The sequence below is a fragment of the Neolamprologus multifasciatus genome, chromosome 18, assembly GCF_963576455.1.
Source record: "Neolamprologus multifasciatus chromosome 18, fNeoMul1.2, whole genome shotgun sequence".
In the NCBI taxonomy this organism is placed as follows: Eukaryota; Metazoa; Chordata; class Actinopteri; order Cichliformes; family Cichlidae; genus Neolamprologus; species Neolamprologus multifasciatus.
This window is the reverse complement of record NC_140456.1, coordinates 21,899,957-21,927,537: the sequence shown is the minus strand read 5'-3', so window position 1 is coordinate 21,927,537 and position 27,581 is coordinate 21,899,957. Positions and strand designations below refer to the sequence as shown.

General features: G+C 40.8%; 3 protein-coding genes across 10 annotated transcripts in view; 2 read left to right on the top strand and 1 right to left on the bottom strand.

Annotated features, from left to right (window-relative positions):
- Nucleotides 1-188: 188 nt before the first annotated feature.
- armc6 (armadillo repeat containing 6) lies at nt 189-6,263 on the top strand. 2 transcript variants are annotated; one of them, XM_085139534.1, is made up of 8 exons: nt 189-345; nt 593-734; nt 2,852-2,937; nt 3,027-3,588; nt 3,680-3,825; nt 3,907-4,038; nt 4,182-4,319; nt 4,395-6,263. In XM_085139534.1, exons 2-8 carry the CDS (start codon nt 614-616, stop codon nt 4,605-4,607), a joined length of 1,398 nt encoding a protein of 465 aa, XP_084995660.1. In that variant the 5' UTR covers nt 189-345; nt 593-613; the 3' UTR covers nt 4,608-6,263. The 2 variants fall into 2 exon arrangements, with proteins under 2 accessions (XP_084995660.1, XP_084995661.1); XM_085139535.1 differs by lacking the exon at nt 189-345 and having other exon boundaries at nt 352-734.
- Nucleotides 6,264-6,396: 133 nt separating this feature from the next.
- slc25a42 (solute carrier family 25 member 42) lies at nt 6,397-15,399 on the top strand. Of its 2 annotated transcripts, none has more exons than XM_085139543.1 (8): nt 6,397-6,553; nt 9,123-9,289; nt 9,753-9,864; nt 10,184-10,209; nt 10,328-10,494; nt 10,593-10,709; nt 11,273-11,424; nt 11,538-15,399. In XM_085139543.1, the coding sequence occupies exons 2-8, from the start codon at nt 9,209-9,211 to the stop codon at nt 11,861-11,863; spliced, it is 981 nt and encodes a 326-aa protein (XP_084995669.1). In that variant the 5' UTR covers nt 6,397-6,553; nt 9,123-9,208; the 3' UTR covers nt 11,864-15,399. The 2 variants fall into 2 exon arrangements, with proteins under 2 accessions (XP_084995669.1, XP_084995668.1); XM_085139542.1 differs by having other exon boundaries at nt 6,397-6,821.
- A 3,868-nt stretch (nt 15,400-19,267) lies between these two features.
- LOC146497873 (uncharacterized) overlaps nt 19,268-27,581 on the bottom strand; it is a 28,899-nt gene continuing 20,585 nt past the window's right edge. For all 6 annotated transcript variants that reach the window (XR_014870502.1, XR_014870503.1, XR_014870501.1 and 3 more), the window contains one exon: nt 19,268-19,739. The gene's annotated coding sequence lies outside the window, so the exon portion shown is untranslated. The remainder of the gene's footprint in view (nt 19,740-27,581) is intronic.

Genomic DNA, 27,581 nt, shown 5'->3' with positions numbered 1-27,581 from the left:
ATTCGTCAAAGTAAAAATATCATTTCAAATCCTTTTATCATCCACTAAATAATACATGTTACGTTAAATAATCACATATAAATAATATGAATAATTTACTGCCATCTTCTCAAGATATATAATGTAGTAATTGTAAAATTTGTGAGAGGAACCTATGCTTTTCAGACTATGTTTGAGAAGAGCAAAAATTTGTGTGGGACATTTGGAGAAATTTGCTATTCACGTACATTTTTCCGCACAATTTCTCTTCTCTGTGAATAGTACCAAACAGTCGACAGCGAAAACTGCGTTACTGTGATCGCTTCATTCATAATACCGGAGAAAGCATCCTCTTTCAGGGCGGAGGTAATATCCAAAGCATTTGGCTGAATTACTTTTAATCGGCTCATATAAAATAATAATGAAAACAACGAGAAACACCACAGTAAGGGTCTTATTTAACGATTGCCCTGGAAACTTCACCGGCTACAGTAACGGGGAATGGAGCTCATGTGCTTTAGCCAACAATAGCTGTCGGTATTAGCTACCTTAGTGGAGACTGAATCCACCCAACACTGCTGAGGTTTCACTTCGTTGTTGCATTTAATTTCAGAGTTGAAGATAACGAGGCAAAATGGCCAAACGGAGAATCACACAGGAGACCTTTGATGCTGCTGTCAGGGAAAACATGGAGGAGTTTGAGATGGACCCAGACGAGGCTTTGAGGGAGGCTGTGGAGCAGTTTGAGTCTCAAGGTAAATGTCACAGTTGGTTAATGTACACTGAGTGTTACACACTTTGTCAGGGTGACACCGTGTCGGTTAAGATTGATATAAACTTCAGGCCGAATGACAAGGTAAGAGTTGCATGTCTATTGAAATTAAATCACTGATGGTCAAGCTGCAGAAGACTGGAGCCATGAGCATGTGCAGTGCTCAGGAGGAAGACCACACAGAAGGTTGTAGTGTAGATGAATGTAGTGAACGAGGATACACAGAAGGTTGGCGTGACAGAGAAGGATGCCAGCGATAGGGTGAGATGGAGGCAGACAATGCCCTGTGGCAACGGCTAAAGAGAGCAGCCAAAAGGAGAGGAGGAGGACGAAGAAGATGTAAAGTGCTCATGAAACATGTGTCCTTTATTTTTTTGGTTCTGTCACATTTGATTTTGTTTTACGTTAAAATTTCTTTACTTTAAAGTGTTGCCTTATATTCTAACATCTGTAACATGTCATGTTATCTGTATGCATGCAGATGTTAGCCGAGATCAGGAATGTCAAACTCATTGTACATTGCAGGCCGCATACAGCCCACTTTGATCTTAAGTGTGCTGGACCATTGATACAGCTTTTTCTATTATTTTAAAGGAGTTTCACTACACATTTGATTCTGGGCCCTGGACTTAATGTTTGACAACTCTAGCCATGATCCTTCATTTAATGGGAAGCTGAACTTACTATGCTGATAGACAGATTCCCTGTTTACTGCACTGTGCACTGTGAATTTTTAGTCTGTTTGCAAAAATCCAAAGTAAAAAATGTTTCAGTTTTTCCACATCAGCAGCATTAGAAACGGTCCAGATCATAAAACTCTGATTTTTGATCGGCCAAATCTAGATTAATCTCTGTTTTTGATTTGTGTAACCATTCTTCTACCTCTTTCACTGTGGTTTTATGATTAGTTCAGTTTGTCTGTTTGGTCACTGTATTACTCAAAACTTATGAAAGGATTGGCATGAAAATTTTTAGGAGAGGTGGATCTTGGCCTAAAATCAAAGTTTTGGATTCGATTTGCATTGTGAGAGCAAAACTGAACATTTTGCAACATGTCTGGACAAGTACACTGTTACACCCCCACAAATAAGGTCTAGGGGTAGGTGTGGGGGAGCAGTAACAAATAGAACTGAAAGGCAGAAAAGGAAGCCAGTTCATGCATGGTGTGTAGGGGCTTTTCAGCAAAGGTATGCAGTCTTAAACTGGTCTTGCTTTATTTGTGTGTAAAAAAGAAGCAACATCCCTTTGTCTTTTTCCTTTTCAGTCTGTTCAAGTTTCATTCTCATGAATATGTCTTTGTAGCTGGTTCTCCTCAGTAACAGAGAGGGAAGACTGTACACACACACGCAGAGCACACACACAGACTTCTTTATTATCAAGCACAAAAGAAAAAACGTTTGCTCAACCAGCTTCCCAGATTCAGAGCATTATTGTTTCTGTGCTTTGCTCTGTTCTCTCGTCCTCTGGCACCCCTGCACTTACCATGTAGGGAAAGAGAGTATTTAGCAAATGCAAGTGTGCCATGCATTCAACCATCCCATCCCTTTCCCTCTTACAGCCAAGCTACAAACTATATCCCACTGCCACAATCCTCAATAAAGTAGCAAACTCTTCATAACTGGATCAGTTGGCTTCTTTTCTCTTCACACTTTAATCAGCTATAATTTACTTTTACTGCTGCTGTCCCTCCTGTCCCCACTGTGACCCTCTCCATTTGCTTCTGCCATCTATCTGTCCGTCGCTCCATCCATCTATCTGTCCCCCCGGGCTTGAACCTATCCCAGCTTATCATAGTGCGGGAGGCAGGGTACACGCTGGACAGGTCGCCAGTCTGTTTCAGGACTAACACAGAGAGAGAGACAACTATTCATCTTTACATTAACATCTATGACACATTTAGAATCACCAATTAATCCAACCCCACTAACTCCATGCCTTTGGACTGTGGGAGGAAGTTGGAGCCTTTTTTGTTGTTACTGCCCACTTCTGAGATGTTAAAATGGTCATTAAAGAAGTTGTGTTGACCTTTGGACCTTTTTTGTGAACTTCATGTTGTGCTGTGAGTCACAGCATTAAATCTAATCGTATGTGTTCATGCAGGTGTGGACCTCAGTTGCATAGTGAAAGCTGTCCCAACATTATCATCGGCTGACAGTCAAGAAGAGCAGACACACGAGGTCCTACAGGTGAGTCTTGATCTGTTTTCCTGAAAAGAGAATGCTTATTGCAAAATTTTATCTATATTAAAAATGTTTTTTCTTTTAAATCATTTCAGGCGTTGGAGTCCCTCCGAATTGGAAAAGACTCTGCTGGTGTGACAGCAGACCTAAAAAGCTTCACTGAGCAGTGCTCACTGGGATTTGCCCAGCGGTACCTCGCTGCCCAGAAAGACGCCTACCCCGTCATCCTGTCCTACTGCAAAAAGAGCACGGAGGAGCAGGAAGCAGCATTAGCTGCGCTGTCTGCTCTGGCCGCGCTGATGGATGGACAGCCAGACTTGCTGGATGCAGAGGGCCGGCAGTTCCTATTGGATGTCCTTAAGAAGTACCAGGCAGACTCTTCTGTGACACGGGTCGCCATCAGTGCCGTGCGGCACTGCTGTTTAAAGCACGAACAGAACAGGCAGGATTTTGTTAAAGGTGGCGTCCTGCCGCTGCTCACTGGTGCCATCACACAGCACGGTGAATGTGCGGAGATGGTTAAGGAGGCCTGCGCAACTCTCCGAGTCATGACCTTTGATGATGACGTGCGGGTTACGTTTGGGCACGCTCATGAACACGCCAAGAGTATTGTTCTTGAACACAGCGGACTGAAGGTGTTGATTGAGGCTGCCAAAGGTAAGGCCAGCTGATCATATCAATATAGATTTAGCTTTGTATTTGCTGGTACACTTAAATAATTTTGATTTCTTGGATATCTTCCATACAGCTCACCTTGGCAACACTTCTGTTTTGAGTGAGCTGTGTGCGACTTTATCCCGTCTGGCGGTACGCAATGAGTTCTGTCAAGACATCTGTGATATGGGCGGATTAAAACTCATGATGACTTTGCTCGCAGACAGCTATGAGTCAGCGGTAACGTACAAGAAGCAAAGATCGTGATGAGGATCGAGTCCAGGTTTGTTTTTTTTCGCTGAAGTGTTTGTCTTCCTGCAGGAGCTGGTTCGGCAGGTCCTTAGCGCGATCCGAGCCATAGCAGGAAATGATGACGTGAAAGACGCTGTTGTTAATGCCGGTGGAGTTCAGCTCATTGTCATCGCCATGAACAGGCACATGAGCAACTCTGCTGTGAGTGTCACTGTTGTACCTACATGTTAAATCATGCTAAATTGGTCTCTGTGCATTGAAACAAACAAACACACAAATGAGGGATACACTGACTGAAAGAATTATCTAAGATGTTCTAAGATTGTGCTCACTTTCTGCCATAGGTGTGCGAGCAGGCTTGTGCATGCCTCTCTGTCCTTGCTCTACGTAAACCCAACAACTGCACGGTCATCATGGAGAATGGAGGTGCCTTGGCTGCCCTGCAGGCTATGAAGTCTCATACCGATGTGGTGAACGTGCAGGTAAGATCATGTCGTCAGTGAACAATATGGAGTCTTTGTGACTGTGATTCACGTTTGGTGTTCTGCTCTTTACAGAAACAAGGGTGTATGGTGCTCCGAAATCTGGTCGCACGAATGCGCAACTTCAGCCAGCCAATCTTGGAGATGGGAGCAGAAGCGCTGATAGCCCAGGCGCTGCAGAACCATCAAGACTGCGGTGATGTAGGCAAGGCGGCCCTGAGAGATCTGGGATGTCAGGTGGAGCTTCGGGAGCTGTGGACCGGCAAACATGGCAGCCTTACCAACTGAAAGTGGAGCACAGCACCACTGCAGAAGGTTCGCAAGGAATGTTCAACACACCTTGCAGGGATGGGGTGGGGGTTTAATAGCAGACATTCAGTCCCGCCCACTGTGATTTCATTTCCCGGCAGAGGTTTAGGTGAGGCTTAACCATCAACTGCCATTGCATGCAGCCACATGATGAAGGAGAGACGCTGGTGATGTCAGTCTTCCTTCCATATTCGTATGAAAAAATAAAATAGCTTGTTAGTTAGCTACTTAACCACTAAAGTACAACAATCAATAGCCATAGACAGTATAAAAGATGGCTGTCGCTACCATGATGTCACTCAGTGATTTGTGAAGCTTGTTTTGATGCCTCAAGCTGAGAGTTTTTGCATCACCATCTTGATGTTTTGAAATCAGACGTGATGAGTGAGGGAGGGAACTGTGACAGCACGTGGTTACTGGCAATCAATCACAGTTGTATAGCTAATGAGATTATCTTGAATAATCTTCGTTTCTGACACTTAAGAAGACCAAAATTTACAAAATAGACTGAGATTTTTATTCAGTATGTCCCAAAATATGTAACAGAGCCCATAAAATCATCAGTTTATGGTTTACAAAAGTCAAGATTGTTGTTCTTTTTCCGTTTTCAACTTCTATAGGACTATAGGATAGTATTTTTGTAGGCACAGGCGATGCCTCCATTAAAATTAATCCAGGTTTAAGATGCCATGTTTGATACTTTGTTAGTAGTACTGATAGCCAGTAGCCTAGCTAGCTGAAGTAAGACAAAAAACATTTGAAAGCATATGAAGAAAAGCCTTCAGCTTTAGTTTCACATCTGGTTGAAAACATGTGGCCATTAAATGCATGAAGAGGGATAAAGAAGGGTGTGCTTTAGGGTGTGGCAGGCTTGTAAATGAGAAAGTGCCCTGACCCTTGTTATCTCAGTGAGTCCACCCCTCTCTTGTCTTGTCAGGTTTGAAAATGCAATAGTGAGACTCGAGGCTTCAAGATGAGTTTTTTTAACCAGCAATTTAATTTGTTGTATGTCAACAAAAAGTTACAACAACCTGTGGCCCTAGGGTTTTCTTTGAGGTCTGTAAACACAACAGATGTAAATGGGTTTAATCTTACCCACAATCTATCCCTGTTTTAGTGGTAGCCCAGCTAAAATCTGCCCACATTTCACATTTGAACCAACAACATTGGCCCTGTTCTACTTGCCACAAACACTTAAATGTCTCCCTGAGTGCAAGTTTGGCTAAAATGTAATCCTGTCATGTTTATATCTAACATATAAACATAGTAGAAGCAAATACTCTCTTAGTGAGGTATATTTGTACAGTACATTTGCTGAAAAGCACTTCAGGCAGTGTGAATCAACACACGACCAGTCACGATGCTTTTGCAAGATTTGAAAGTGTTTTCCAGTATAAGTACAAAAAGGCCTTTGTAGTGCTGTTGTATGCGTTTTTATTATTTTTTTTAACTTTTTTTTTTAAAGTGTTTTTGTAAAATGTTGTATGAGTGCATTTGCTGCTATGCAACTGTTCTGTAAGTGGTGACTTATTTCCTGTGTTGGCAGGGCCAAATTGTACATGTTTTGAATGCCTTACACATGCTTTATTTTTAGTTTGTAAATTTGTCATTAAAGTTTAACACAGTATGATACCATCTTCTGTTATCTAGCTGTATGTGATAGTAACAGACCCTGTATCTCTAGCAAGAAACTGCAGAAGGCCCACTGCCTGCTAAGTGGCTCTCCTACTCACGCCCCTCTAACTGACCTATCCAAGCGTGCCGCACCTCACTGAGACTTCATTTCCCACAATGCACCTGCGCTCGTCCTTGTCAAACCTCACTGTGGTCATTGCGAACCGCCTCGCCTGGCTGACAGGAGTAGTAACGGCAGAGCCCACAATGGAGGAAGCCTGTCACTTAGAGTCGCTGCAGCTCTGGAGCATGTGAGAAACGTATTTTAAAAGGCACCTTCAACATTAGGACACATTTCCAGTCAGGACATTAGCTCATGGTTAACATTTGCAGTACGCTGTTACCGAGAAAATAGACGCGAATTAAACGGCGGGCTAACGGCTAGCATACCTTACTTAACCTGGTATTTGGCTAACTTAGAAATAACTCCTGAGGAAGCTGCTAACTGCTGGAAATAACGCGCCAGTAGAGGGGATATCAAAACGTGACAGCTCTTGATGCCGGTGTCGGGTTTATAAGGTAAGAAATGTGTTTGTGTAAGCAGTGACAGTTCGCTGGCTTCAGAGGGTGGCTGTGTTTTGTTTGCGGGCATGTGTCGACAGGATTGGAGCAGCGGGCAGAAACAGAAAGGCGAGGCACGGTGATCGTTTAATGAATAAGTGTCCACTTCTACTGCAGTAATGTTGACTTGTAACCGTGCTTTGGTTTACAGTTTAATAAATGCCGAGGCAAATGGCAACATATGGGACACGGCGCTGTTACAAAACTGATGTATTAAGGAGGCAGGCAACGTGAGCAGCTCATGATGTTGATGATCCACTTCTCTCCAGCAACACTACACTCTTACATTTGCTGATTATTCAGATAATCCGCAGATAATTGTGATGCCTTTTGAGTATTTATGCTTATGTATTTTCTGTTTCCCACAGCTAGCATGTGGTCATATTTTGCTCTCAACTTTTTCCACTTAGACTTCCAGTAATTTTCATGGACTTATTCTTGATAAATACAGCACAAAATTAAACCCACGCTTTACCCATAAGTATTAAGTTGCCTTTTTTTGACTCCCTTATTCTTGATAATACACTTTCTATAAAATCTCCACTGCTGCATGTGTATAGCATGGGAATGCTGTCCTGTATTACAGAGTAATGAAGCCTAAGGCACACAAATAAGACATAGCAGGACAGAAACAAGTGAGGAATAATGAACTGTAAGATGATATGCATGGGGAAAGAAGCTTTAGGGAGGGGTGTGAGATGGCCTGAGATTTGGGATGGTGGCTGCTGTGAAAAGGTGGGCACAATAAGTCCTAGGCCTGTTGCACTGCTGCCAGTATTTGCTGCCTGTGACCCAGCTTTTGAGCCGACCCTCCGTTTACAGTTTCACTGTTGTCTTGCCATCTTCATTTGCTTCTTTCCTCTCACTGCTTCTTCTTGAACTCTGGTGTTTCTAAGGGCTGTTTTGTTAATGTTTTAACAAATATTCAGCATCCACAAATCTTGTACTGAGCCTGTATGTATATCAAAAACGAAGTGACCCATGTTCTCTGTAATAATATAAATCTGAAAGGGCAGATCATCACCTAATCATACCAGTGGCAGTGTTATTTTGTTGGCAAAACTGTAAACAAGAAAAACTTTTAGGGTAAGTCAGCTGTTCATCATGCTTGAAGAATTATACAGCTTAAAATGAATGTTACACAACAGATAAACATTAGTCATAGTCATAAGCAGATTTGATCTTATACTGATGAAGTATCCGTGTGTCCCATGATGACAAAAAACAAACAAAAAACACAAATAAGTAAAATTCTTCACATGAAAACCCAAAGAAAAAAAGAGTTGCTGATCATTTTCATTCTTTCTTCTGAATGTGTGAAACTTGTAGACCTTGTGTAGAATGGATGTGAATTACTAATTTGCATTTTGTTGTTGGTGTTCCTTCAGCTCAGGTTTAGATATTTGATAGCTTTGGACTTGATAAAGCAGAGTGGATGGGTTGAACATTACATGAATATGTGATCTATGTGGTGAAATGATTAGCTCTATTGTTAAAATCAGTGAGTTCACTCTAAATAGTGTTTGTCTTCTAAAGGTCAACTTGTCTTTATTGACGAGATCTGGAGGATTGTCCCGAATGTTCATAGTTGTGGTTACATTGCAAACTTGTTTCCAGCAAGGGAGGGGATTCAGGAGTGCTTGTGTCACTCAGACACCTTTCACCTACAAGTCCTCTGTCCTTCAGGAGTGATCTGTTGTACCTCCACTTAGCTCAGTGTCTGTGTGCAGTTTTCATGAGGGCAGGTGGTTCAGAGTAAGTGGGCTATTCTTGAGGTAGTTATTCACATCAGTGTGTATTGTATTTCTAGTTTATTGTGTACAGATAAACATCTTGTTTCTCAACTCATGTTGTAAGCATATAATAAAAAGGGCGGTTAAGTAGAATAGATTTGAGACCAGACTTTGATTCTGTGGTACTTGTTATGATTCATTGAGGCCATAAATAATCATGCAGTCTAATTAGAGCATTGGTTATCAAACTGTGGCGGGTGGACAATCAGGTAAAAGGACATAAGAATATTTTAGAGAAAATAAACAAAGAGTGGATGACAGTGCTGATGTCATATTCTTTTTGTTCTGATTCATTAAAAGTTGTGTAATGTGGAGTTTGAACATTTTTTTCTGAGGTGAGGCATACCAGGAAAAAGGGTTTTCAAACAACTTCCTTGCTGTAACAGGAAAATCTGTTTAAAAATATTTAGACTGACATGAAACTTAACTGTGCTTGTTTTTCCTCTTTTTTCCTTCTTCCCTGTAGCTTCTAGCCTCCTGTACTCCCCACTAGCATCACCGCTGCCACCAGCGGTTGAATTCATGAGCGTGCTTGGTTCATAATCCTCGGGGATGGGGAGTGGAGTCCAGGAACAACGGGCATCACTCACACAGGGTGAAGTGCTCCCACTGGCTTCCTCCAGTCAGTCAGAGGTGAGCACATTTATACAGGATCAGGGTAATCATACAGCTCAGGTTTGGTTAATGCATTTTATTTAATTGTGACTAATTGTGTTTAGAGGAAAAAAAGTCATTATTGTGTTAATGTTGACATTCCAGGGGGTTGTACAATTATTTCTGGAGTCAGCCATTTGTGTCACCCCCAACAGATTCTGGCAGATAGCTGCCCCTTCCTGAGTGCAGTTCTGCCGGAGGTTTCTTCCTGTTAAAATTGAGTTTTGCCTTCACACTGTTACCAGGTTTTTGCAGTTAGGGGGTCGTTTAATTGTTGGGGTTTTATCTGCGTTATTGTAGGGTCTTTATCTTACTAACTGAATTACATTAAATTGAATAGTTAGACAGTTTAGCTAGATATATTTATTTGCATGCATGCATTTCTAAAATTGTGTATATGTGTAATGGTTTGAACCTAAAATGTGATTATTTTGCTTTGCAGGGGATGAAACAGACTCGGTCTGTTATCAACTCGCTCTTTTCGGGGGCTTTAGCAGGAGCTGTAGCCAAGACAGCTGTCGCCCCATTGGACAGAACTAAAATCATCTTCCAAGGCAAGCCGGCTGCTCTGCTAATTTACAACAGTGACCTGAATAAAGGACATTTATTAATATATGATTACATCTTGTTGGGACTAGTGTGGAAATACCTAAAAAATCATATTATTGATATTACTTAAAAAATGACTGGACTTGTTAGAAACACTGCAGATTTTTAAAAAAATCTCTATTTTTAACATCTTTGATTTTATTTTCTGTTTATGCCATTTGTATGTGTACAGCACTTTGTGAACCCTGGTTTATTTTAAAGTGCTGTACAAATAAGGGTGGTATGGTATGGTTTTTATATTGTTTCATGTATTTTGTTTTTCAGTATCTTCTGCAAGATTCTCTGCCAAGGTATGTTTGAGCATGCTTCTTATTTATAAGCGTTTTTTTTGTTTGTTTGTTTTTTAGCAGAAATAAAACTGGGTACACATATGTGAGCAAGTATATCTTTGTGCACACTGAATTAAAGGAAGCTTACAGGTTGATCTACCGCACCTACCTGAAGGAGGGCTTCTTCAGTTTGTGGAGGGGAAACTCTGCCACCATGGTGCGAGTCATCCCGTACGCTGCCATCCAGTTTTGCGCACACGAGCAGTACAAGGGCCTGCTGGGAGGCTACTATGGCTTTCAGGGAAAGTACGTATCTGTGTTTTACTTGTTTATGAAATGTTTTCTTATGTAAAGACATAAAAGGGCTGAAGTGCTGACGGGTTTTTTCCTTTTTTTGGTTGCAGTGCCCTACCTCCAGTCCCAAGGTTGCTGGCTGGGTCCATGGCTGGTACCACTGCCGCCATGATGACATATCCTCTTGATATGGTGCGTGCGAGGATGGCTGTAACGCCAAAGGAAATGTAAGCCAACTTTGAAGTTATTATAAATTGTCTTCTGGGCATAGTTGGGGAGTTTGTTAATAGCATCAGCAAAACAATCCAAGGGTCACGAAACATGGTTAATGTTTAGGGTAGTTATACATACACTCACTTTGCCACTACATTAGGTACACCTTGCTTGTACTGGGCTAGACCTCCTTTTGTCTTCAGAGCTGTGTAATTGTGTTTTAAATCAATTTCTTGAGTCATTTATAGATTTTTTTTGTGTCACTATGTCACTTTAGACAAATTCATCACTAAAAACCTGAAATGTTGTTCATTTGTTTTGAGAATAAACATAGTTGGTTGTGCAACCATAATGCAGAAGATATTACTACAGCATATTTTCACATCTTCACTGTATAGTCAGCTGGGGTATTGTGTGATCCTATTTAGCCTCTAATGGACTTTAACTGCACCCTTGTGCAGACTGAGTCAACTTCTATGATCTAAGATGTAAAGAGCATTTTTTTTCTGAATTTCTGAATTTCTCATCCATCTTTAACTAAAACACATTTATATTTTTTAATATTTTTCTGTTTTAGGTACAGTAACATTCTGCATGTGTTTGTGCGGATCTCTCGAGAAGAGGGCATGAAAACACTGTATCGAGGCTTTACTCCCACCATACTGGGTGTTACCCCCTATGCTGGCCTCAGCTTCTTTACCTATGAGACACTGAAGAAGTTGCATGCAGGTATTCAGCAGCCACTTGTTTATCTGTATTGATCTAGCCCTGTTCCTTTCCTTCTGTGTACAGCAGCTGTTCATGTACAGTACTTAAACCTCACACGTTTCTCTTCCACGCAGAGCACAGCGGCCGCCAGCAGCCCTACTCATACGAACGCCTGGCTTTTGGAGCCTGTGCAGGTCTCATCGGCCAGTCTGCGTCTTACCCTCTGGATGTAGTACGGCGGCGGATGCAGACTGCGGGTGTCACAGGTCACACGTACCGCACCATCCTGGGCACCATGAGGGAGATTGTGTCCGAGGAAGGGGTTATCCGCGGACTCTACAAAGGTCTCAGTATGAACTGGGTTAAAGGACCTATTGCAGTGGGGATTAGCTTCACCACCTTTGACCTCACTCAGATTCTCTTGAAGAAGCTTCATCAGATGGGTTATACTACTCCATAATAATGACAAAGAGAGTTGAAAATGGGGGTAGAGGGTTGAGTAGATCCCCGTAAGCCCACTCTGGTGAGACAGAAGAGGAAGCAAGAGTGAAAAATGGGTATTGCTGGATAAAAGCAAAAAGCACAGTGGCTCAGGATGCGTGGGTAATAAAAATTTATTCTCTCGCTTTGTCTGTGTGTAACAGAGGTAAGTTGGATAGTACGCCTTGTTGTCATGTACATCTAAGTGCAATATCATCAATACGTTTGTGTGTACACATGAATTGTAATGGTTCTACCCTCTCAGTACATTTGTAATCCAGAGAGTTAAAAGGTACACACACACAGCTGCCATGTGTATCATTTTAAATCTTTTACTTTCCAGTGCAATGCTGGTTTCCACTCATTTCCCATGAGTTTAAAAAATGCATTCATTTAATAAGAGTAAGATATGCCCTTGTTGAGATTTGTTTCAAGGAAATTTATTTTAAGAAAATATACCAAAGGTTATGACGTGAGTTAATGCAAATTATATGCCATAAATGGTGTTGTAGTATGTTTAAGTGTGAGTCCACAGCAGCTTTGTAACTGCTATCAAATGGTTTGATTTAGTTTGAGCTGAAATATTAAAAGCTCACAGTCTAGTGTTTTTTCAGTGGCACTCCTGAAGATTGAATTCACAGTTTTATTAGTTGTTTAGTTGTGTTTTATGGTGGTGCCAACAAAAAAGAATTACCAGTGCCCATAGTGTTTTTTAGAAAGTTTTCGTCACATATCGATTGTTTTTCACTTTAATCATGTCATAGGCTTTTTGAAAGATTCATATCTGAAGTATAAATACAGATACTACAGTTACTCCAGCTAAACTATTGGGGCCTTTTCACTGCTGGAACCACTTCCCCTAAGAACTAGGAACATTTGGGAGGCTGTTTTGGATGTTTTCTTTCTTTCTAATAAGCTCGGAAACATCAATGGAAAATAGAGTATTGTAGAAACACAGACAAGTAACAATATGAAGGAACCTTGTAGTTCTTTGGGAAAAGTTCCTGGGACTACAGCGTCTCAGTTTTAGTGGAAATATGCTTATTGGTTCTCAGCCCTAAGTAACGCACATCAAGCAGTTAGGTCATCCCCCAAATGTGAGATGTTACACACTGATATTTAGAAAGAACAGCTAAACATGTACACAGCCCTCTTTGTGACGTTTACAGTGTCTCATTGTTGCTGACACAGTCTGAGACGTGTTGCTTTTACATATGTCATTTATCTGTGGTGGTGTTTTTAAAAAGTACAGTATATCAAGAGGCATTTTTATATCTTCACCCTCGTATGTGTCGCTGATGTTGGACACACAAAGTACACACATTACACAAATGTGTCTTCCATTTGCTGCCAGTGTGACAGCTGTGCAGTCTGTCTGTTTTGCTTTTAAAAATGTGACTTGACACTAGTCTAGACTGTGACATGTCACTGGAATGACTTTAAATCTCCTGGTTAGGGAGGAGGACTCAGTGTAGAGCTTTTAGCAGTATTTGCTAACTTGACTGGAAATATGCAAACACATAGTGAAGAGATCATTTGAGTTCTGTTACAAAGATAATTTAGTTCTCAGTATTGTACTTTACCTCAGCACACAATCGCGTGTTTTTCTAATCGTCACATATCAATTAGAAGTGTTAATGTAGAGTTGTGGCAGCAGATGGGACTTGGAGCTTGTTGGAATGATGCAGATTAGCATTTTGACAGTATTGATGCAGGCTCATAGAACCTGAGCAGTGTCAATAGTTTCTATACTTGGACCTTACATAACAAGGCAGAACGGCTGAGCTGAGTGAGCAGATGAGTAGAGCCAAGCGGAGCAGAGGGCATGAGGTGTCATCTGTAACAGGAATAAGAAGCAAGCCTTGTGACTGAAACTCAGCAGTGAATTTGAATGATTTATATTTTTAAATATGTACAATTGTTTAATTGATGATTAAAAAATGGGAAGATTAATCACCAAAACGAGAAAACCTATTCTGACTGATGACAGTGCCCAAAGTAATATTCTGATCTTAGACCAGCAGATAACCTCACCAAATAATAATTAACAACATGAGAAATACTAACATTTTAGAAAATAGCTTTTGAGATTTGGAAAATGTTTCAGTTTATTAAAATGCAATCACTTTAATTTTATTTTTTATTAAATTGTTGGTTTATCGAGGGACCGATTTACTGCTAAAGCATAAAGATAATTGTTCCATTGTTAGTGCCTACAAGACATCAGCGTACTCACGGTGATATAGGTATTATTCTTTTTGGATAGTTGTAAACATGGTTTTCCAAAATAAAAGTAAAAGTAATGAGCACAGCTGGGATTGAAACCACAAACTTCTTTTTAAATAAATAAACACGTCAGAGGTGAAGTCTAAGTAAAGTAAGATCCACTTCTTTTTTTTTTTCTATTTTCCCATTTTGTGTAGATTTGTAACGCACGTCGTGATGTGATCACTGAATTTAGTACAGTAGCTTGTTACATTACTGTGTTGCTGAACAATGTTAAGCATAACAAATGTTAATGAAATCTGTTTATGTTTTTTATGTCTGAAAGAAAAAGAAAATATCAGCCTATATATCAAATTTTTAAATCAACAAATATCGGCATCGCTCTTAAAAATATCTGGGGAGGGGAGGCTTTACAGGGAGTTTTACAATCCCTACACTCCTGTATCCTGCCTTCTCTGGAAATCATTTTCTCATTTTCTTTGTCTGCTCATGGAAATTGTTTGTTGGAATTAATGTAGCGTTCAGGTGATCTTCTGAACATAACACAATATTTTGACTTTAGTTGACCTCTGTAAATGAGGAAGATTTGTGACATACAGCATCTCCAGTCCATATATCTGCTCCATCACCTGTGGGCAGATGCATGTAAAGTGTTTTAATATCAGTTGTCTTTACCCCTTGCCTTAGGTAGCAGAAGAAAAGCTTAGATCAATGAGAATTTGGTCTGTAATCAGCACATATGAAAGTGTGCTTGGTTAAAAGAATACATTAAGTGAAACCTGAACGAAGGGTATTTCCTCACTCTAAGTGCCTAGCAAAGGATAGTAATGTTTTTACTACGACTGAGCTGCTTCTACTAACCCTTCTGAAGGTTTCTTCCATTTTCTAGCCTTGCTTCAGTCTGGATGTTCTCAGTAAGAAGAAGCAGATGCTCTGAAGTTTAGAAATTGTTAGTCCTCAGTGGCTGAATGTATTTCTTCAGGTTCAGTTTTGTATGTGAATTTTGTAAAGCTTAAACTGCCTTGGAGAGTAAATCGCCATGAAAGGTGATTCTCGGTTCCCAGTTCATTCCAACACATTTAGGACTTATTTAAAGCCACGAAGGCAGAATTAAAAAAAAAGCAAAGTTACTGGTTTGGTTTTGCCCCTTCTCCAACACGCCATAGATTTAAATTGGAATAACCGTGATTGTTGCATTGTTATGATCTTTTCTCTGATCTACCAGCAGATGAGTGTAACACGAAGAGCCTGTTTGATTTCCATTTCCAGACAATCATTGAATGCCAAAAAGTTTTTTTTTTGTTTCTTTTGTCTAACACAAAATGATCTTTAGACGGGAACACAACAGGCGCTTAACAAGAACAAATACTGACACACTACAACGACTTACTCTGGTGCGAGTGTTTTTTGTTTCCTCTTGTAAAATCAAATGTTAATTGTTTTAACCTGTACATGTAGACTTATAACTCTACTTTGTGTGTCACAGCCGATTATCTTGTGGTGTTTTTGTTGTTGTTGTTTTTCCAGTTTGGGTGCAGATGTGACTCAACAGCTGGTTGTTAAATTCTAGTGATTTGTGCCAACTGAATGTCAACATGGCTACTGATAACCACAACCTGTGTCTGGCCTGTAGTGACGATGATGATGCGTCTGTAACATCAGAGTCTACAATAAAACTGGATGTTGATAACACATTGATTTGTGATCATTAGTTTTGGTTTAATGTCCCAGACTGATGTATTTTTGTGCTTGGAGTGTTGTTTGGATTGATATTAAAGAATTCCCCCCCTCAAACTGAGTTTTCTTGGGTTTTTTAGGGGGATATTTAACATTTGCTGGTCAGCATGATGTCGGTGCAGATTTATAAAAACCTAAACAGTGAATTGAAAAGCTATACCTGCTTATGAAAAGCTAATTTTGGTCTCAAACACGTGTGATGTGCAAACCTGATGAAAACAGACTCAAATCTAAACTATTTACATATTCATAAATTCTGGTCTTCTTGGGAGATCCCATTTTGATAGCCAACCTAACCTGTTAAGTTACTTGCATATTTAAATTTCGAAACCAATGAATCACTTGAATCATTTGTATAATGATAAACTGTATAAGTATAATCTGACCTTCCTATTCTTGAGTGTAACTAGTGGTTTTTACTTGTTGTAAACCCTTTGTATTTACATTCATGATTCACAAAGGTGTCTCATGATTGGATGTTGTTGTTTTTCCTTAACATTCAATAATTCTGTCTTCATGCACTTTAGTTGTCTTCCCTGGTCTTTGGGGCATTTTGATGTTGATGAGCTGATGAGTGCATTTCTTCTTTTTTCAGCACAAACCAGGTTAATGATTTGGTTGATCCTACATTTTTTTTTTTTTACTGTCTCTCGGATAGATTTAAGTTTTTAGCCTAATGATGACCTTCACTTGCACTGCCATCTCATTGGGCATTAGGGTTAGACTTACTTATAGTTACAGTAAAAACATATACAAATTCAACACTAACATCTGTGTGTTTCTTTGTCGAGAAAAGGTGGCCCAAACGATCTGGAAGGCTGTTTTTGTCCAAGCTGTGGTTGTTGCAGCATCTAGCTAGCTGTTGGTACAGAAGAAGAGCTAGCTTAAGTGGGGTAACATTTTTAAGTTTCAGGTAATTTCAAATGCAACATTTCTAACAGCTCATCAAATATCAGATAACAAAAACAGTTTCTGTGCAGTTTACAACGCTAGCTAAAGAGACGACTCCTTTGTTTCACAGCGTGGACGAAGTAAGAAAGACAGTACTGGAGAGGAAGAAGGAAGATTATATTTAAAGGTAAGTCTGCTCAGTTTCATTTGATAAACTGGAAATGTAAAACATGTAATGTTCTTAAATCAGATATTGGAACTCCACATGATTCGATATATTTCTTTTCTTATTGTGAAACGTCCTGTAAAACAAACTGGGGTTTATTAACTATGTATTATTAAAATACTGTCAGTTTAGAGCAGGATAAACAGGCTAGCTTGCTGTAGTGTGGTGAATTAACAGTATGGCACTGTGTTGGACTGTTTTCTGTGGTGTTCATGGTCAGAGTTAGGACACATTAAGAACTTGAATTGAAGTTGATGATACTTAGATTCATTTACTGAATTCAGCCTTTTTACCAACAAAGATAGTATAAACAGTGTTGGGGAAAGATGGCTGAAACGTCTCCTTACATTTTGTTGAATTCAGTGGTGTAAAGTCACAAAGAGCAGTAAATCTCAGAGCAGCAGCTCAGCTGACCACAGCCTGTGCATAAAGAAAAACTACTGTCTGACTGCAGCTTGGCCGTTTGGTAACACTGGTGCAGCGGATTCAAACAGCCTGGCCTCCACACAGTCTTTATTCATAAAAAAATAGAGTGATAGTGGAACGTATATCCTTGTTTTTCAAAAGTGATCTCCTTAGGCTGCTATTTAGTTTTATTGTCCTTGTTTAACACCGAGTTAGCTAATTAGTGACAAATCCAATAACTCAAACTCAGACTCAAATGTTAGTCTGTCCAAATATTTATGGATCTTCTCACGCCTGTTTATCGTGTAATGACATTTAATCACCACTCGAGGGCGCTGCTTCCCCATGAATGGTTGAGCGCCTTCTGCTGCAGGAATACACGTCGGTCAGCAGGTGGCGGTGCAGCCCGGCTCTTGGGGCTAAAGATAGCAGGTGTACTGGGTCAGATGGAGCTGCTGCTCCGCCCGAGGCCGCTCTGCCGCTTTGAACTTGACCGTGAACGCAGCAACACATGAAAGAAGGAAAAAAAACCCGCAATACTGAGAACAGACCCAACAAATTGAAAAAAAGGGGGACAATTATTATAATCCTGATCATCTCTCAGAGGAGATTTAAAGGCACTGAAGTCTCTAGAAATAAATGACCTATTTTATTTAAGGTTGATTTTTTGGGTGTTTGTGTTCCTGTGCATCTTTCTGAATTAGGTTAAAAAAGGGGTTCGCTTCTTAAACCGGGCAGGAAGCTCGGTCCACACTCCTTTGTGCAAAGATTTTTGGGAAAGTGGGAGGAAAAAAACACCAGAAGAAAAGAGTATAGGGAAGATAAAGGACTAATTAGGCTGAGAGAGTGAAGGAGGGAGGGATGGATGGAGGCTGTCAGAGGATGTGGTTGCTATAGATACTTGGCATGATGCCGGATGGAGGCAGCGCCAATTTGCATTCATTCAGATGATGGCGGCTCCACAGTCTCTTTCTCTCTCTCTCATTGCATCTTTCCCTGAAATAAAAGCACCAGAAGAACCATTTCTTTCACTGTCCTTTCCCCATCTCTAAACAGCGTAGTTTTTTTTTTTTAAGTTTACTGAAAATTTAAGTAAAAAATTGAATTATAATATACCATTAAGCTCCTTGTGTTTGATTTAAAAACACACCTGCTTTTCTGGTTAGTAATATTAAAACTATGCTGTAGACAGTATAGCGAGCGTTTTTGTTTTTTAACCATGTCAAAGATATTTAGCTAAAAACTTCAAAACCCGATCTTTTTTTTCCCTTTTTGTTTAAATGCTTCAAAAAGCCAGTTTGTTTAAAATGCAAATATTTCAATCTTCATGACCTACTGCACTCTGAGTCTGAGCACAGTTTGGTGTAGGCCTAATTTTGCTGAGCTAGAAGAAAAGAAAAGAAATTCTACATTCACTGTTTGATTTAAAAAGGCACAAACAGACCAGTCTTTTATGGCAAATAGCATGTGTGGGCCTACACAAAAATAATTTTTAAAAAGTAAAAACAAAAAGATTTAATATTTCTGTTTATTCCTCTGCACTAAACCAGCAAATTGAGACAAATCAAATAAAAAAACCAAACACTTTTTGACGTTTGTCAAAAAGTCAGAATAACTTTCGTGAAAATGTTATTGTGTGAGTTTTCTCTATTGCATATTTCTTTATGTAACAAGACACTGGAGGTAGTGTTGTTTTGTAAATAGCTATAAGTGCGCTAGACTTATGATAATGAATGAAATAAATGTGAGAAAATAAACTGAATGTTAAAAAATCAGTTTCACCATCATTTTTTGGTCTTTATCAAAATATGTGACCAAATTAGACTTATTAGATATTTTAGGGAAATGTGCATTTAGAATGAAAACTAAGTAATAAAAAAAAAAGCTGGAAATAGGAGGTTCAAATTAATGTTACTTTATTGAAAGCGCGTTTATACACACACATATATATATATACATTAGACACAAACTCTTTATTGTAAAACTGGCACAAAAATAAAAGTGCGGTGTGATCAATCTGACTTTTTATTAAAAAAATTAGTTCCAATTCTTCTCTATACTCATGCCGAATGACCAGCGTCAAATACAGCAGTGGACAGCAAACAAAACACAAGGCTCTCAATAAACAATATATATTTAAAAGCTTTAAATACATTTCTTTATTCAACCCCAGATGCTTGTTGGCAATAAAGTACATCTTAAGAGACAATGAAATAACAATTTTTTTGGGTGTTTTTAAAATATCAATGTTATATTACAACAAAATCTTTGTTTCTGAGGTTTTGCTGTACACCAGAAAAACAACAGATGTGGATGAACAGGCCCGGTCTTTGAGCCAAACGCAAGCAGATTTTTCTCCTGCGCCGTCAATCTGCAAGAGGAGATGAAGACAGAGGAAATGAGAAATTTGAGATAAAAACTGGGTGTGGAATAAAAAGACAGAGTGAAATTGTCATATTTTTCTTTACAGGCAGGGTTGAAGCAGATTTGGACTACATTAACAAAAAAAAGGGGCGGGGTATGACGAAGGGGAGACTCCCTCCTCATGACTACTAATATCTGTCTGTGTTCTAGTCTGCACTCCTTCACCTTTGACCTCCAACGTCTGGAGCGTCAAAAGGGCACAGAGTCAACAGGGAACTCTGCAATTATGCTAAACACACACACACACACACACACACTTGCGTCTGGTTTTTGCAACGTCATGTCTGAACATAAAAAAAACCAACAAGCAGAGGAACGAGAATTAATCTGAACGTGTCCAAACTTTTAATCATTACCATAAATTCAAATGGGAAACCCACCACTTTCACAAAGTTAATTTTTTCAACAAAAACCTTCTGCAAAATCAAAAATCGCTTAAGATTTGATAGATTTGAAATGCTAGTGTCTTGGTTCAGTACAGATTGATGGGGCAGCAGAAAAATCAAGGTGTGCGTGGGCTGTGAAGAGGAGGAGGAAGAGGCTAGTTATGACTGAAGCGATCAGAGCTAGACTGCAGTCCCTGCGTAGATTCAGGGCTTCAGACACTGGGCAATTGAGGGGGCCTTCCTGAGCCTGTAGGGCTCTCCAGGGCTCTTCTCCTGCCTACGCTGTCCCAACAACCAGATAATGTATGCAGAGGGGAGCCTACAGTCCTGTCTCCAATAACCACACACACACAGACACACACACAGAAGAATATAACTGCATTCCTGCCAAAGACATCAGAGCTGGAGCGACCAGAGAAAGCTATCAGACTGACTTTTATGTGATTAAAATGCAACTCTGATCTTTTTTATAATTAGCAATTGGTAAAAATTGTGGAACGAAGGATGGGGGCTTAATGCATTACTGCAATCCTTAAAATGATTCAGCAACTTTATGCTAGGATCCAAAAATATAAATATGAGGCATATAGAAAGATGGACAGGCACAGGAAGTGATGGACTTTTTCCAGCTGAGAGGCATGCTAACATAATATTCCAGCTTGTCTTTGTTTCTCCTACCTCTGTCCTTTGTACAGTCTTGTAATCCACAAAAACTACAAAGGGTTTCATGTATTTGTGAGAAAGTAACTCTAGAACTTAGAAAATAATATTACATTGCATATGTTCATGGTATATTGCTAAGTCACACTGACTCTATCAGAAAAACCAGTTCATTTAGGAAGTAATTGGGAATTGACCTCAAACCTTGAGAATAGGCTGTTGTTTAGGTCAATACACGAGACACCTAACGATGTGCGATGAATGCGGCTGATTGCAGAGGGGAAGAGTTTTAACTCTCGTGTCTTATGTTTATCAAAGTTTATTTTAATCAATCAGAGAATTCAGACGACACCGCTGTGAAAACTTCAAAAGAAGAGCGTCTTCGAGTAGCAAGCGTGCAAACCTCATATCAGCAAAAGCACGTAATGCTGATTTATCGCGTTTGACAAAATGTTCAGCTCTGGCGTCACGAGAGCTTGCCTTTGAGAACATCTGAGGCTTAACTTGGTCAAAAACACTAAATGCCAGCTCTGACATTCAACTTCTCCAACCTCTCCTATGTGCAGAACACACTTTTCCCCAAATTCTTCCTGTTTTCCCAAGAACAAGGTCACCCTTTAAAGGATGTTCTCACGGAAAAGAGTTAAATCTTCTTCCACAGAGACGGAGTGAATGTGTGTGTTTGTGTGTGTGTGTGACAGAGTGGATAAAGTAACAGAGGCATAAATAGAGAAAAAGCCTGCATTTGGATGAGGAGGGTGTATGTGTGGGTAGGTGTAAAGTGGACTCTCTCCCTCTAGTTCCCTGCTTTCTATATTCAACCCCACCTTCCCCGACACACACACACACACCCTAATGCTGACATTGTGTCCGTCCAACAAAGACGTCCCTGCAGCCCCCTCATTATAAATACATGTCATTGGATCACAGCTCGTCTGAATCCCCGAGTCTGCTGCGCTCTAAGTGGCCGTGACTGAGCCCTGAATGGGTGGCCGAGTGACAGCTAACCCAATAGAGCCAGCGGTGTGAGTGAGTGTGCGAGTAGCCTCAGCCTATGGGAATGAAAGCATCGCAGCAGGACGAGGTCAGAGGTCAGGGGCTGTCTGTTACGTGTGAAGACGCGAATATACACACATGAAGTTTTCAGAGTGTCGAGCATGCTGCTTATAATTAAGAATTGGTGGCAAAAAAGGGGGACATGAATCTGTGACGAGGACAGTTTTGAGATGAATTCATGAAAAGTGTGTTAACGGTTAGCTGCTGCAAGCATGCAGGAGGTTTGCTTTAAATCTAGGGCAATAAGTTTCCTGTTGCCTCAACAACAAAGCTGCAGAAATCTCGTCCTGGTTCACTTAGAAGCGGGGAACAAGGTGTGTGTGTTTGCATGCGTACTTGCGTGCGTGTGTGTTTGAAGGGCTCATCCTATCGCATTTTGCAGGGAAATGCAAAAGTGTCTCTATCCCTCTGGAACCACAAACCAGGACAAGTACAGTGTCGTACTCTCATTCCTCCTCCCTCTCTTCTATTTCTGAGTAAAAGCTTGCATTTCTCCCCAGGTATAACAAAGTTTCCCTCACTCTACTTTCACTTGCGTCTTGAACCACTAAATGACCCTAAAGTCCACCAGAAATTAATATGTAAAGAGTAACTAATCACCAGCAGGTAAGCTGAACATGAACGCCAAGCCTTAATCATTGTTGCCTCATTTCGCCGAGCCAATGAATGACGTGAGCCCAGAGGTTAGTGTTTCAAATTAAAATGTGTGCTTTCTCTCAGTTTTCTTTCTTTATGACACCTTTTTGAGTGTGAGCGTACATATGTGTGTATCACAGACAGTCTAATGCGCAGTTGGCTCATTAATGCAGCACCGCAACAATGAAATGAAGAAGCGATGGCAGCTGCTCATGCTAATCATGTCTGACATCCCACCACCATCCAGCACGTTTGCCTATATATATATATATATATATATATATATATATATATATATGGATATACATGTCTCCTGGCTCTCACTAGGCGAGGACCCCGAATAGCTGCCTGCACACTTTGCCGGATGGGGAAAAAAAGACGTGCAGTGCTAACTGTAGAGGGAAATCACTGCATTTCTGTGTTTCTAGATTTTTATTCATGCTGTTTTACAAACTGCATCACATTCGTCAGTGTGCTTGACCCAGCTGACAGTATAAAGCAGTTTGACAAGGTAAGCTACTCTAATTAGAATTAAATTTAGTTGGATACAGAGATATCGTTTTTTAAGGTAGATTTTTGTGGCCGCTGTTAATATAGAGGAAAATAAGGTAAAAGAATGGGAAAAATCTATGTCACATGGCTGAGGGTGTTTTAGCCTATGCCTTAACCAGACAGAGACCACTGTTGTGGTCAGACCCCCTCCACAGAACATGCAAGTACATGGAAGAATACTTTCCAACAGAATCCCAATACTGTCAATAAAAGTAATGAATGGATTTTAGCATAAAAATGAAAGAAGATAAAGGAATGATTAATGCAGGCATTAATATGTAAAACTTTAAATATTCTTGCCCCTTTTTTACGGTAGAAGCTTCATGCAAAATCAGAAATATGTATATAAGTATTAAAAAAAAGATAACACTAACTGATTCAAATGAAAATGTGACAAATAAAACAGTCTGTATCCTGTACAGCATATGGCTCTTCACTGAATGTCCAGTTCTGTGAGAGGAGTAAAAAAAAATTGTGAAGCAGACAATAATGTGAGGGAGAACAAGAGTGAGGGACAAAGAGAGAGCGAGAGAGTCTAAAAGTGTCCATGCCAGGCTTCCTTTGGGCATGACTGAGAAACTATGAGTGGTGTGTCAATGGATCAGAAAAGCACATGCAAACACACACACACACACACACACACTCCCCACTGAGCCAGAGCCTCTGCCAGAGACAGGTCTATGGGTCTATTGAGGGGACTGGGAGGGAGCTGTCCCTTTCTGTAGAGCTAATGAAGCCTGGATCCCCAAACATAAAGGAATGGAGAGAGTTAGCATTGCGCTCCTACACCCATTCACTCACTTCCTTCCTTTACACATCTCCTGATGAGGTAATGCTGTCTCTCTTAAAGAGATACCATAAGTAACGCACCTTTAGTCGCACAACGAACGCATCACGCCAAGATATGTGCTCCTATGAGCTTGCACAGGACCAGGCTGAGAGGGTTTAGCACAATTAGTTCTTAATGAAGATGTACATTTTTATAAATTCACATCTACCTTCACCGGCCACTTTGTTAGGTGCACCTTGCTAGTAGAGGGTTGTCTTTTTCCTTCAGAACTGCCATCACTCTGGGTGGCATAGATTCAACAAGGTGCTGGAAATATTCCTGAGATATGTTGATCTATATTTACATAATAGCATCAAACTATTAGATTGAGATCTGTTGACTGTGGAGGCCATCTGAGTGCAGTGAACTCATTATGTTCAAGAAACCAGATTGAGATGATTTAGTTTTGTGACATGATGCGTTATCCTGCTGGAAACAGTCAGGTAGTCCATGAATGTTTTTTAAAATGATGCTCAGTTGGTATTAAGGGGTCTAAGTTGTGCCATGGAAATATCCCCTAGACTATCACATGATCCATGCTTGTGGTTTACACCAAATTCTGACTCTACCATCCGAATGTCATGGCAAAAATAGACAGACTCATCAGACAAGATATGCAAGGTTGTAAAAAGTTATTAACTTACTCTTACCTTCCTATCAGCTCAAAGCAGTATGACATCTGGCATAAACAAGGCATTTTCACCCAGAGAACTGCAGCTCACTTGATATTTCTCTTTGTCAGACCATTCTCTGTAAACCCTAGAGATGGCTGTGTGGGAAAATCCCAGTAGATCAACAGTTTCTGAAATACTCAGAGCAGGCTGTCTGGCACCAACAAGCATCTCCCCCATTCTGATGTTCGGTTTAAACTTCTACAGCTTGTCTTGACTACATCGAAATTCCTAAATGGACCAAGTTGCTGCCATATGATTGGCTGATTTGATTATTGTGTTAATGAGCAGCTGAACAGGTGAATTTAATGATCTGTATATAGTTGCAATTTTCATCATCAGCTGGTCACTGGTTTTTGGCAAGTGTTAATCTAACAACAGTAAATACAGTTTTTTAGGGGACTAATCAGATCTGGATTAATACAAATTTTTAACATGGACATTGTAGATGTTCTTTTAAATCAGAAAACATTTCACTGGTTTTTTTTTCATAGTTTTGGACAATAATGAAGAAAAAAATTCTAGGATTTTTATGTACATGAAATACTTTATAGAACCATCAATTCAAAAGACAGGTCAGATGATGTGAATCTAAATATTGCATTAAATCAACTGAATAAATATGTATTATAATAATTAAGGGCAGGATATAACATTTCTAAGATGTAAATATGTTAATTTAAGTGTCCTTAAAGCTGAAAATGTTGAAAGAAAAAAAGACTGTCATGTAGAAGTCCTTTACATTATTACCAGCATATCCTTTAGGTCAGCGGTCTCCACGGACCGGTTTATGCCCGACATTATTTTCACGGACCGGCCTTTAAGGTGTCGCGGATAAATACAACAAAATAAAACTAGTACCGGTACCGAAAAAAAGAAGATTTATTTAAAACACACGTGAAAAGACCCAGGAAAACTGAGTTAACGATAAAAACGATAACATAATAACGCTGAAAACCGATAAAAACCCTGAAAACTATACATTTCACACCTGAGCCTCAACTCTCGCGGCCCGGTACCAAACGACTCACGGACCGGTACTCGTCCGAGGCCCGGGGGTTGGGGACCGCTGCTTTAGGTGAAAACTGCCCAGATAACTGTCATTTTTTGGGTAATAACTAAAGATAACATTGACTTACTCTTTACATTATCGTCAGCCTTTCCCATTTTGTTAACAGAATAGTAACAAAACGGTGTAAACCTGGCATGTGAATAAACGGTCTAAACCAGAGGACTCTGGATTTCCTTCATCATGGAAATGTGGAGTCTTGGTACAAAGCTGCAGTCAGTCAGCAAGAAACAAAGACAGGCACCACACTGGAGAGCCTGAGACCAACATGTCACTCAGAGAAGAAATGTCCCAGAGAGCAGAGATGTGGAGAGAAAAGGCTTCCAGACAACACAATCACACTTTCAGCAGGGGAGGTCTGACTTTAGGCGGCCTGTCTATCTGCCTGTCTGCTACTCTGCTGTGACTACAAGATGATGAAGGAGCGCTTGTCCAAGTCTACGCCCAGTCCTCTCTGAACAACCACACTGAGCTAATAATAGACAGCAGTGCTTATCAAACAGTCTCAAAACTTCATTTGCATCTTGCAAGACCCAGACAACAACCAGAGAGGCCCTACACACACACACACAGTCATGAACCAGACAACCCCTTCACTGGCTTTGACCCATGAACTCTAGGGTCCTCTTTCACCTGCTACGACAGCATTCATGCTCCCGAGGCTGTCTCGCCGGCAGCCGACTGTTCTGCATATCTGCTCGCTAGATTCCCACGCTCCGAGCTCAGACCTCCAGCACTGAGGACAATCACACTTTAAACACGGCTGTATTCATACAGGTAATTATGGAGATCAGTATTGTATCTGTGTCTGACTGTCTGACATTTGTGGGCCTCATGCACTGTCTTCACAGCTCAGTGCATACTATGGGGGGGTGGCGAGCTTTCCTTTTCCCTTCTTCCCTCTCAAATTGATCAGTCTGACTGGCACACACACACAAAAAACCCTTTTGTTCAGCACAGCACAGCGATCATGTATATTTCTAATAAACGTCTGTATTCTTTCACCATGAAACTCGGTCCGCTATCTTGCAAAGCGCTGGTCTCGTGTCGCCATTCCCCTTCCCACTATCCTCTGCATCCCTCTGTTTTGCTTGTTCCCTCTTCTCCAGCGCATCAAGGGTAAACTCATGACTCGCCTCGCCTTTCTTTCCTCTTCCTGACTCTTTGCCGTTTGTCATTGGCTGAAAGCAGCTCCACATTGGCTGGACAGAAACGGTGATGCAACGAACACGAGGCTCCTGTGTAGTAGGGGTGTTTACGTGTTTTTTGTGAGAAACGGGCTCTGAGCGCGCGTCTGCTGCTCTCCCACAAATAATGTGACCGCTGAACACGAACGGGCGCAACACTCTCTTCTCTCGTGTGATCACGCGAGGGAGACCTTCAAAAGACTGTGACTGAATTTGCCTCGCCGCGCAGCATATGGGCACCCTCGCCGTTCTATGCAAATGGCCGAAATGCAGACAAATCTGCACAAATGCAGACAAACTAAACTCCCCCCACCGCCACCCTCCAGTGTCTCATTAATGGTTTCTCCTAAAACCAGACGCCCCCCTCATCAAATAATAACCTCTCCACTTACACCCCCGCCCCAACTCCATCTTCCCCTCCTGTGCACACCCCGTCAATCCCATCCCACAGTCTAGACCCCACAACCCTCTCCCAAACCAGACACCCCAAAATCTCCCCCACCCCAACCAACCCCAACCCACCCCCACGCCTCCTCCCTCTCCTCTCCTCAGCTCCCACGACCAGCAGACAGACCCTATGATTTGCGTGACCGCCATTTTGCTGCCCACAGTAGACCTAACTGTACTGGCGCAGCAGCAGCTGCCTTGATGGGCAAATGCAAATGCGAGCGCCGCATTGTCGCTTGAATTAACGGCCCCACCACCACAACCCCCCAACACCGAAAAACAAGACCTGCTCGATC